The following is a 13,266-nucleotide window of genomic DNA, read 5'->3' on the forward strand; positions in this document are numbered from 1 at the left end:
GCATTGCCCCCAGATGCCCAGATTCATCAGGTAGACAGGTGAAAACAGTGGAAGCTGACCCTTAGACATGCCTGGATAGGTGCTTATTTATTAAGTACTAAAAACTGTTTTCCTCTAGACCAGTGAGGAAAGTTGAGTGCTGCAGTAATCTGTAGCTTATTTAGTGCTTATAATGAGTTCTGAACAAGTGCTGAGCTAAAAGAAACAGATTTGAGTGCTAAAACTAAAAAAACTGTTTAGTTTTAAGGGAAAATTTAAAGAGCAGACTTTATGGTGCCAGGAATAGTTTATCCCTAGCTAAGCGGCGATGCATAAAGTGTATTTTTTTATATAACAGTAGCAAATGAGCAAACTGATTTAAACAAATTAAACAATTAACCAGTGCAAAAGCTCAAAACTGAGCCCTGTTCCAGCAGTCTTCAATCAGACAAGTTCTAACTGCACACTCCTGCCACTAGGGTGCAGGGAAACCTTCTCCAAAAAAGATGGCTTTGATTAGTGCTCAAGTTATACAAACAAAGCTAGATTCAGGATGTCTGAATCTAGACTATGCTACAGCAAACAAGGCGCACTAATGTCAGAAAGAAACTGTTCAAATAAGCAGGCACAATAAGCCTTTAACCAGAAATTCCCAGCTCAGAAGGGCAGAATCTAGCCCCTCCTCCCACAAGAGTGCAGACCACAAACATTCTTAATGAAAAATAACTGGCCTGAAGCCCAAGTACTTTAACCAGGACTAATACACTTTTAGAATAACAGACACTGAGCCTTAATCAGCAATTCCCAACTTAGAAGGATGTAAGCTACCCGTCCTGCCACAACAGTGCAGACCACAAACCTTCTTAATGTAAAACAACTGGTCTGGAGCCCAAGTGCTTAAACCAAAAGGCTTAGAATAACACTTACAATTTAATCAGGCTACTACCAAGCAGTAATAAATGGAGCAGAATAAATAGAATTGAGTACTTTTAAGAAGATGGAAAAGCAAAAAAAGTGCAATTTTTTTAAGTAAAGTGCAAGGAGAGAGGAAGAAGGAGCAGAAGAAAAATTCAGAAAAATTTAAGGTTAAGAACCTAAGTGGGTTGGCCTTCTCAAATGTTCTCTCTGTATTAAACAGAGTGAACATCAGACTGGGAGGGGTGTCCCAGATCAAATTTACAGTAGGGATGGGCAACTGCAAAGCTACCAACTATAACGAGACCACAAGAATAGGGTGGGGGAGGGAAACCAGTTTCAGGACAGATGAGAAACAGAAAACAATGCCAGAAAATATATATAACAATTCAGTCAGGCAAAATTAAGTCAGTGCAGAACTCTGAAAGGTTAAAATGCCAAGAAATATACTTATCAATCAGCAATATATTTTCAGATTGTTTGAGAATCACACACCAGCCAGACACCAGGAGTTTCCAACAGTGTATGCAGGGATTTACGAGCAGAAACTATTTTTAAATTAGCAAGCCTTGAAGCAATCAGATAACACAAAAGCTGTTAGACCAGTTTTATAAACTCCACCTCAGAAATAGGGGGTAAGCAGTTTCAAGACAGATGAGAAACAGAAAACAATGCCAGAAAATATATAAAACAATTCAGTTAGGCAAAATTAAGACAATGCAGAACTCTGAAAGGTTAGATTGCCAAGAAATATACTTATCAATCAGTAATATATTTCCAGATTGTTTGAGAATCACACACCAGCCAGACACCAGGAGTTTCCAACAGTGTATGCAGGAATTTGACTAAGTGGAATTTCAGTAAATAGAAGCAGATGCATATAAATATATATATATATATATATATATATATATATATATCTGTGTGTGTTTTATATATATATATATATATATATATATATATATATATATATATATATATATATATTGTTTGGGGGGGTGGACTTGCCTTCCCACAAAAAAGAAGATTAAAGGACATGAGGGATATTTTGAGATTTGCTCTTCTCCTAGAGTTATGGTCTTTCTTTTCCGGCTTGTTAGCACTTGGCATTTTGAGTGATGACATTTCAGTAGGGAGCCTATTCACCCCTCGCCACACATTCCTGCAGGTGTCTTATTATAAAATCAGGAGTAATCCTCTGAAATATTTTTCCTGGTTAAGACATATCATTTTTGAAGTTCTTAATTCTGCCTTCTCTTCCCATGTTCTGTAAGTAAAATTAAATAAATGAAATGTCTTTTCCTATAAACTACATATCTGGTTATGTCCATTCTGCCTTTTTCTTATACCTATAAGTCTATTTGTCAACAGTACCCTAATATCACCTTAACATCAGAAGTAAAGATATCAGTCCCATTTCTTCTGTGCTTTACTTTTTGTTTTCAAATAAATCTTATGAATGGCACTTTATACTCATTTATCATGACATTTAAAATTAATTACTAAACTAATTAACTAATTATTTAATTTTGTTTATCTGGGTAGAACAATGATCCAAACTGACCTTTTCAGGTTTAGTCATGGGGTTACAAGAGTTCATTTAAGAATCATAGTAGCTATCTTCAAGGAATATGTTGATGGCTACAGCAAATTAAACTGTAGATGTCACAGATGTAGTTAGATGAATATGCACAATATGAGCTAGCACATAATTAGTGATATAATTTCAGAACTGCAGTACTTAAAGAAAGGAGGTGCTAGAATGTTGAGTAGTAAAGGATTAAACTCCAGTAGGAAGGAGGGACGAGCCATGAGATAGATAGAAATATACAAAGTGGGTATAGTAGACATGGAGAGAAATGGGGGAGTACAATACAAAAGAAGTGTTTGCTTATTTGTGTAAGTTAATCTTAGTGGAAATGTGGAATATATTTTTACTGGGATTTGTAGTTATGGCTTGTTTCTTGTGACACTAATATTGTGGAAGCATTTGCATGCCACAGATTTATATAGGTAGTTTTTCTTTAGTTTGAAATGGAAATGCATATAAAAGTATAGAATTAGGTCCTTTCTGAACATGTTTTAATTACTGCCTAGTTTAATTTCACTCCCTTAATCTTTTATTGTTATTTGCATCTTTTGTTCTGAAAATTCTTTGTCCTTTTCGTCTGTCTCTCAACTGTAATTACATTTAAATTATATAGCTTTTGATCAACACTTGGAAAAATCTATTAAAACACATTAAGTACTGAACAATTGAATATATGCTCCCAATAAGATTTTGTTAAGCTATTCCATTTCCAATATTCAATATTATCTTCATGTAACATTTAAAACATCCTGTGTGAGGTGAAGGATGCACTGTGTAAAAATGTCCAAGTATAAATCATCCAAGAGTGAGATGAACTGATTAGCAGGTGATTTTAAATTAGGAGAGTTTTTGCTTTATTTAATATTAGGAAAAGGTGATTTGATAATAAAACTCCATAATTTTAAAGTCTGTTTACTTTCTTTTGTAATATAATTTTACATAATATAAATAAATAGGATTTAGAAAAAACATGGATCAGTTGATAAGGTAGTTAAATGTTAAACTAGTGTAGGATATTTGTATTTATCAGTAGGAGACACTACTTACATTTTCTGAATTATAAAATTTCTTATAGGTTGACCACCCAAGCAATCATTATTGTTTAAATTGTATTTGCAATAAACATTCCATAACAATAATAAATGACTATTATTAAAGCAATTAAAAGAGAAGAGCAATATAGTCTCGCTCGGTTTTGTGTTTGTGCGTGTGTCTGTGTGTGTGTGTGTGTGTGTGTGTGTGTGTGTGTGTGTGTGTGTGCGTGTGTGCGTGCGTGTGTGTGTGCAGTAAACATTCCATAACAATAATAAATGACTATTATTAAAGAAATTAAAAGAGAAGAGCAATATAGTCTCGCTCTGTTTTTTTGTGTGTGTGTGTGTGTGTGTGTGTGTGTGTGTGTGTGTGTGTGCATGTAGGCGTGCGTGTGTGTGTGTGTGTGTGTGTGTGTGTATGTGTTTGTGTGTATTGTGTATGTGTGTGGGAAACCTTCAACTCATCAAAGCAGCAACTTTCCTTATTAAAAAACAAAGCTGGTACAGCTGATCAAAAATCAGCTGATTGAAATGAACTGACTTTTTTCAGTGCAAGATAGAGGTACAATAGGAAAACGTGAATTTGTCCTTTTCCCATGTTTTTTTTGTAGTCAATCCATGTCATACTTAGATTCTTCCCCTTTTCACAGTTCTCCACTATGTCTTTATTTAACAACAAATTATCCTTTATTGCACATGACTTTCTTTTATCGCCCTTTTGTTTTACTGCCATAATTGAGTTTTTTTCTAATTGACTTTGAACTCTGTCTGCATCAATTCCAGTGTACAGTTTAGGCAAGTTATTGGTCTGTAATTTTTAAGGTAGCTTGTAGGTTCACTCTTAAGTAGGAGCATTGTTTTTCCTGTTGTTAGCCAGGATGGTATCTGTTCAGAGTGCGCATATAGTTCTTACTCATGGCTAAATATTCGTGCAAAGATGTTAATACTTTTAATTACTTTTAACCATGATTTAGGTACTGAATCTGGGCCTGGGGTTTCCCAGTTAGAGGCTTTCCTTAACTTTGTTTTAATCTCTCTGGCTGTTACTTCATTCCATTTCATATCTTGTACCTTTAAACTTCTTATTCTTTCTTTTACTTCTTCTATCCATTTAGCATCTTTGTTATGTTCCACAGGAGCTTCATAAATGCTTCTCCAGAATATATCTATTTCTTCTTTCTTGGTGGTCTTTCAATGCCTTTTACCTTGTTTCCAAATTCGCTATAAAACTTTTTTGGGTCATCAATAAATTGCTTATTTTATACTTCTCCTTTATATTTATCTGTGTATCTTCTAAGTTTTTCCACCTGTGCTGAGATTTTTAGTTTGTTATTTGTGATAGTGCATGATAGATCTTGATCTGTTCTAATACTGCGCATTGCTTTTATCACATCTATCTTTCTAAGTATTTTTTATCTGTTCCCTCTTCTATATGCTTCTAACAGTGACACTTCTTGTCTTAATTGCTTTATAGTTTTCTCTATTCGATACTTCCATGATGGTATTCAGTTTTTCCCCTTCATTTCCCTCACTACCCTGTGTTCTTGTGGTAGAACTTTATCAGTTATTAATTTAGCAGCACAGTAATATATCCTATTTACTTCTGTTATATCACATGCATTTCTATGGACACTTCTAATTACTGTGTTCATCTGTAACTTCTGACTTTTTGGGTTTTATTGACCTTCTGCAGTCTGTTTCTTTCATTGATCTTAATATAGCTATCCATCACTAGTAAATCAAATAACTCTTCTCTTAGCTCATTTATTTCTAAACTGAAGGCACATTTTTTGTTTTTCAATCACTTACAAAATTCTGTAAATTCATGATAAGTTGAAAAACTCCAAATATGCATTGCAGCTGAAAAAATAGTCAATATAAACAAACTGAATATCAGCATGACTAATTACAATGAATGCTATTCACAGATTGCCATCACGAAAATTAAAAATTTTAAAATTAACAAGTATTTCTTCTGTGTTTGACTGCAACACTTATTTAACAAGAACTTCACAATTGATTACCTTGTATATTTCAGGTACTGTTTACAAATATTTACCTTAATAGTTTTCATTCCTAAACACCCCCTTCCCCATTAGGTAGTCTCTGGTATTCATTTCTGGTCTAAAGAGAATAATGTAGCACTTAGGAACAAATATACAAAACAGGAGTCCACCCCCTGAAGATAAAATGGCAAATACTTCCACAGCCACCATATACTTCCCTTGTGTGCTCAGATAGGCTGGGATAAATGACATCCACACACTAACAAATACCAACATACTGAATGTGATAAATTTTGCCTCATTAAAGCTGTCTGGGAGCTTCCTGGACAGGAATGCAACTACCAGGCTTACAGTAGCTAAAAGACCCATATATGATAACATGCACCAGAATGCCATAGGTGAGCCTTCATTACATTCTATAATGATCTTTCCTGTTACAGAAGTTGTATTTTCATCCTGAAATGGAGGAGAAATAGTTAACCAAGAAATACATATTATCATCTGAATAGATAAACAGAGTATGACAAAAAGTTTTGGTACTCTGGGACCTGTGTATTTCAGTAGATTGTTGTGTGGTTTGCTAGCATTAAAGGCAATGATCACTACAACAGTTTTTGCTAAAATACATGAGATAGACAATGTAAAAATAATGCCAAATACACTTTGACGAAGCATACATGTCACATGAGTGGGGTGGCCTATGAAAATAAGTGAACAGAGAAAGCACAACATGAGACTAAATAAAAGCAAAAAACTAAGTTCTCTATTATTGGCCTTGACAACAGGTGTATGGTGGCAATTTATAAATATCACTAGAATGACAATGGTGTTCTTCGCTAAGTATATGGAAAGCACAGTTAATGTTGTGCCTAGCAATTCTTCATATGAAAGGAACTCTGTTACTTTCTTAATGCACTTGTCTTGTGTCTCACTGGGCCAACCATATTTAGGACATTTCAGACACTCAGTGGAATCTGTAAAAGAAGAGAAAACAACGTTTAGATTTAAACCAAGTTTTATTATATACAGTTTTTTTTAAGTTTTATTATATACTGTTTTTTTTTTTAATTGGAATGTTAGTTTTATTTAGACATAACTGGTAATTAACTGGCATTGAATTAGACTTTCCTAGAAGTAAATGAATTAACATACAAACTGATTTATGAATAACCAAATAAATACACAATGCTATGTCCTTACTACAAATTCTACAGCAATAGTTATGTTGTATGCCTGTATGACTGCATCATATTATATCTTGTGTGGGATGTTAATTTACTAAAGAAAAAACAATGGAAGCTGTAACCCAAATATTTGTTAAGTTGGTTAGGCTCTTAAATATTTCAAGAAACCATTTCACTGTCTAAATGAGTCTACTTCACTCTACTGAATTTTCACATAACCAGAAATCAAAAGAAGACAAGAAGAGTGAAATTGCACAACACCAAAGATTTACATTGCTGACATTCAGAATAACAAAACACCAGCTGCTCCAAGTCAACACAAAAATCCACCTTTTGTTACGTTTTTGCAGGGGGCAAATCCCCCTGCATCCCCCACACCCCCTGCAAATTATATATACCAACTCTGAGATCACACTACAGTGAGGAAAAGGTTAAATTTCCCAACCTTCACTGTACCGCTATCTCCATTTAGAAGCTCTGAGTTGTGTGTAACATGCAAAGCTGGTGTTTCATTGATTTGAACTTTGGCAATGTAAAGGTTTGGTGTTGTGTGATTTTTCTCTTCTCGCCTTGATCTTTTGATTTTCAGTTATGTGAAAATTTGGTAGAGTGAATTAGACCTGTCTAAACATAGTCATAAAACCAGTCAGAATGAGGTTATCCTTATAATTATAACATTACTTAATTAAGTTACTACTTACACAATATCTATTAACATCTGAACATTGGTAGGTAAAGCATTTACTTCCTTTTCCACCATGTCTCCATAATGGTGTGGCAAAGTTAGCTGTATGAATGTTACATCATTAACATCTCTTATAGCTTTGCTGTATACACTATTATGTTTATATTTAAGTCATAATAAATTTTACATAGTCTTTGATTCCCCATGAAGTATTAAGTGCATGAATCTGATCTTATAACAGAGTCTTAGCTCAATGAAGTTACAGCTACATTAAATGACCAGAATTCCCTCATCCTCATCATGAGCCCATTAATCACCCAGACCTACAGAGCTAAGATCAGCAGAAAATGTGGGGAGGAGGACCTGCAGTGACAGATTATTTGTACCTTGAGCCCTGGCTGGCCTCTCATCCATGAGTCCAGTAACTTTTTTAAGTCAATTAGTAATCTACATGTTCTTTTAGATTCATCATCTTGATTGTTGTAAAGTATATTTATTACTCAATAAAGCAAAATCTGTTTGCGTTTTAAATTTGTAGTTTTGAATATTTTTCCAGAATGATGTGAAATAAAGCTTACTAAACAATAATAACAGAATTACCAACTTTAGAACATTTCAAACAAACTTTTACCACTGTAATCCACCAATGTCTGCATTCATCAGTTACAGTCATGTTTTTGATCGTGCACTACACATATCCAATTGTGATAAAAAACTTTCCACAGTAAAGTATTCCAACTTGATTTACATAAAAAACATACTTATCCTGGAAAGCCAGACCAGCCCCCATACCCACCAATTATAGCCACATTGCTGATTGCATGCTTCTCAGATATTCAAATATGGCAAAATGAATAATAGCTAAAGTAACATATTTCAAATTTGTTTCACACTGTCATATCCATTGTGCTAAACAAGTACACCTCAGATGGAGAATCTGAATGGAAAAGAATTAACTGCAGGAATAGTAAGAGAAATATTTAAAAATATAATAAATATAATAAATATATGTATATATGCAATAAATAGCCACTTGACCCTAAGAAACATAAGTAATGATTATAATATAAAATAATTAATAATATATAAAAATAAAATGCAGAATTTATTCTTAGGGTTGTTTAACATTTTTGTTTTAATACACAAAAAATAGGGGGGGTATACACACACATATATATATACATTTATAAATATATGTAATTTAACTCAATATTTAATTTTCAATACATTTGATTTGACTTATATACAAGTCTTTTAACTTAGATTTTATTGGATTTGATTCTCTTTATCTATATCGTTTTATTTACATCCATTATTTTATATTTTATATACAATATATGTTTTATATGTATTTTTTTACATGTATTTTATATGTACATTATGTATCTATTCAAGTGGCTATTTATTGCATATATACATAAATTTGTTATATTTATTATATTTTTAAATATTTCTCTTACTATTCCTACAGTTTATTCTTATTCATTCACTCATTCATACAAGTTTTAGATGTTCTTAGTATTTATGGTAAGGTTGCACTTTAAGAAAAATGGAATTAATTAATCAATCATTCAATTAGATGCCAGCTAAATGAATTTTGTTAGAATAAAAGATGCCTGTATTGTTAAATCCATGGATTCTGATGAAGTCCCCGAATGGAGACGGAAGCGTTTAATCTATGGTTTCAGTTGTAAATTTGAGTATTGCTTTATGTAATAAACTATTTTTTGTTTATTTTTGGCTGCATTGGACTGAATTCCTGAAGACTTCCTTTATTGTGACCGGGCCCGCATTGTCTTTTGTGGTTTGTGAGGCAGTTTTTGGTTACAAGTGATTCTGTGTGTTTGGATATTTTGCGAACCCGGAAACAAGGAGTCTCAAAGATGGATAATAGCAGTCTTTTGTCTGAACTTATTAGGGTTATTCAAACCCATTCTCAAACTGATACTGGACTGCCTTGCTCTGATAACAGTATTCCTTGTGCACAGAGTAGTCCAAGGCAGACTGGCGCGAGTAGGATGACGTCAGAAGCCAAAACAGAGCAACGAGAAAGGGTGTATGCACAAGACCATGGCCAGAGAGCTCCTAATGGCGTTTCGGCAAACAAAAACATTGTCAAAATGATTTTGAGGGGCAGGAGATACCAGAAGTGTATAAGAACTTGGATTTCCAGACTTGGATTAATCGATCGTTGAAAATAAACAACAGAGAGAAGAGCAAAGATAAATGTGGAGGTTCCACGTACAAAGACTTATGTAAGACTTTCAAATCTTTGTTATCTAAGTACAAATCTCTGGCTACTGAGAATTGGTATTTTGAGAAATGTTTGGAAGAGAAAATAATACCAAAGGGATTAAGACTCAATACATTTTCAAACAACGCCAAAGATGACAAAGATTTTTTTTTAATTATTTGTGATATTTTGAATAATTGTGGGCTGGCAGTTCTAAAAGAAATGATTAAATTAAATACTAGAAATATGGAAACACTTAAAAAGGAAATTGATAAATTGTAGGAACGCATTAGTACTGATTTGTTATTCCAAGTAGATGAACACAAGAATGTTTACTTGAGAGTGTTGCGTGATGTAGATTATACTACTAACACCAACATTAACAGGAAAATGTTAAAGTTGGAAAGAGATTTGGCTGAATATGAAAAGGGTATGGCATATTATGTCGAATCCAAAAATAACAAATATCACAACAACTATAGAAGCAGCACAACAAACAGTATGAATTGGAGAGGGAATGAGAGATATAATGGTAGGGATTATACACATTTTAATTACTATGAGGAGACCAGAAGGGGAAGACTGGAGCAGGACCATTTTGCTAGAGAACAACATTATCATGCATACAATGGTCAGGATGCAAATGGAGCAGAACAGCATTATACTAGTTGTGGGGATAGCAGTAACAATGTTAGGGAAGTTATCCCTTTAGACCTGGAAGAACCCAGGAGATCAGAGAGACTATGGAATCGAATGCAACAACCCACATATGCACAGATGATGGAGAACAGTAATATCCAACATGTGGTGAGATCACACAGATAACACATGATAATCAAGTATTTAACACCGGTACAGGTGACATTAGAACAGAGGTCCAAGTAGACGAGAAAAGAGAAAATATCATTTGTACCCGTAGGAATTTTAATATTTTTAATTATACAGATATACAGATTAATGACGATTATTTCAATTTATTTATTAAAGGGTTTACTTTTGTACCTACAAATATTCCAAAAATTGAAAATATCTTGTTAGACATTAAATTGTTCACGAGAAAATAAAATTTTATGCATATGTATAAGGATAGGAATATTCCAAATAAGGAAAGTATACTAAAGAGAGCGAGTATATTCAATCCCCCATTACAAAATGAGATTATGAATTTTGAGAGATGTGTAACTAGGAGGATATGTATGACAAACTTATACAATACACAACCAGTTAGTAATTTAACAGAGGTTGAAACTAAATTATTGAAAGAGCTCAGTAGCAATGACAAATTAAGAGTCATGAAACCGGACAAGGGTGGGGGTGTGGTATTTATGGATAAATGGGACTATACGACTAAAATGATGGATATTTTAGATAATGAGAATCAATATAGTAGAGTATCCAGAAATGAAATTAATATATCTTATAGACAGATAGACATAGCATTGGAGGGTAACTTGTTACAGGCTTTGATCGATATGGATCTTTATAATTTCTTTAAAGTCCCAAAACCAGTTATACTGGCTATTTTTGGAATACCAAAAGTCCATAAATCTGTTTACGACCCCCCCCATGAGACCCATTGTCTCATCCCAGGGATCTAAGACTCAACCTTTAGCAATATATGTAGATTCTAAATTGAAGAAGTTTCACAAAAAATATTGTCATATCTTAGTTGATTCTTGGGATTTTTTGAGTAAGATGGGTGAGTGTCCATACAATAATGATAGTTTTTTCATCACAATTGATGTGAGAGATCTGTTTTCCGTCATACCACAAGAAATGGGTATGATGTGGTTTGAAGATATGTTAATTGAAATGAATCTTTTAACTAGTGATGAATTCAGGTTGGTACTTGAAAATATGGAGTTAGTTCTGAAATACAATTATCTGCACTTCCAGGGTGAATATTTCCACCAAAAAGAAGGAGTGGCAATGGGCTCAGCCTGTGCCCCTATATATGCAAATATTATTATGCTATATTGGGAGAGTGAGTTTATATTTTCTTCTGATTATTATAGGTACATCGGTAAATATTATAGATTTTTAGATGATATTTTTGTTGTAGGGAATGGGCCACTTGATAAGATAGATGAATTTATAGAATATATTAATCATACTACAACATTTTTAGAATTTACACATGATATTGGAAAAGATTTTATACATTTCTTGGATGTGAGGTTAGACAAGGATTATACAAACAAGTGTTATAAATCCAATATATATAGAAAGGAGCATTTTTCCAACGCTTATCTACATTTTGATAGTCACCATTCATATGTATTAAAACAGAATATTATTAAGGGACAAATGATTAGGATGGCAAGGATGATTTCAGATGAAAATGAATTTGTGGAAGAGATTGAATTCGTTGGCAAAATGTTCTAAGAGAGAGGTTATCCACTCGATTTGATACATGGTGTAAAAAAACAGGTTCAAAAAGGTAGAAGTAACAATAAATATGCTCCTTTATTAGTTAAGAGTAGTTGTGCCAACACAGTTAATAGTGATGTGGATGTTAGTGTCCGAGAAATGGAGGATGGTAACAATAACCACAACAAAAACAATACAAATTGTATACCATACTTAACCCTTACGTATTATCAAGGGATAGGACAACTTAGAAAATGTATTAACGAGACTTGGGAGATGTTTAGGGAAATGTCCATCAAAACTGATGTATTTCAAAATGACATATGCTATAGTTACAGGAGGAATAGGAATATTAAGAATATCCTAGAGAAGAAGAAGAAAAATACACATGGTGCAAGTAAAAAATGTGGGACATTTAAATGCAGTAGATACGCACAGTGTGCATTTGTAGGAGGACAAAAAGAGATTAGAATACCCAGTCTTAGAACAACCTTGGTTGCCAAAACTTATAGTAGTTGTTATACAAAAGGGGTGGTATACCTTGTTTTTTGTAAGGTCTGTTGGAGCTATTATGTTGGGAAAACAGAACGGCACCTACGATCCAGAATTTACGAACATGTAAGGGATATCAACAAACAAAATGAAAACGATGTTATGTACAGACATGTCTTGGTCTGTAAGAATGCAGATTTTAAATTCTGGGTAATAGAGGAAGTAAAATGCCTTGAGAGGGGTGGTGACTGGGAGACCCAACTGGAGTTAAAAGAAATGATGTGGCAACTTAGATTGGACTCTTGTTGTGGTAAGGGTCTAAATGACCATATCTCCATCACCCCAGCATTGAAAATGCTTGCAGCTGACCCTAAGAAACATAAGTAATGATTATAATATAAAATAATTAATAATATATAAAAATAAAATGCAGAATTTATTCTTAGGGTTGTTTAACATTTTTGTTTTAATACACAAAAAATAGGGGGGATATACACACACACATATATATATACATTTATAAATATATGTAATTTAACTCAATATTTCATTTTCAATACATTTGATTTGACTTATATACAAGTCTTTTAACTTAGATTTTATTGGATTTGATTCTCTTTATGTATATATTTTTATTTACATCCATTATTTTATATTTTATATACAATATATGTTTTTATATGTATTTTTATATGTATTTTATATGTACATTATGTATCTATGCAAGTGGCTATTTATTGCATATATACATATATTTATTATATTTATTATATTTTT

The 13,266-nt window shown here is 33.0% G+C and overlaps 1 protein-coding gene across 1 annotated transcript in view; it reads right to left on the reverse strand.

The window, feature by feature from the left end:
- Nucleotides 1–5,579: 5,579 nt before the first annotated feature.
- Nucleotides 5,580–13,266, reverse strand: part of LOC122803802 (vomeronasal type-2 receptor 26-like) — a gene marked incomplete at its 5' end in the record, with an annotated part of 837,235 nt that continues 829,548 nt past the window's right edge. The window contains one exon of the mRNA XM_044073487.1: nt 5,580–6,499. Within this exon, the coding sequence (XP_043929422.1) occupies nt 5,580–6,499 (920 nt within the window). The remainder of the gene's footprint in view (nt 6,500–13,266) is intronic.

The sequence above is a fragment of the Protopterus annectens genome, chromosome 6.part0, assembly GCF_019279795.1.
Source record: "Protopterus annectens isolate FY-2018-M chromosome 6.part0, PAN1.0, whole genome shotgun sequence".
NCBI classification, from domain to species: Eukaryota; Metazoa; Chordata; order Ceratodontiformes; family Protopteridae; genus Protopterus; species Protopterus annectens.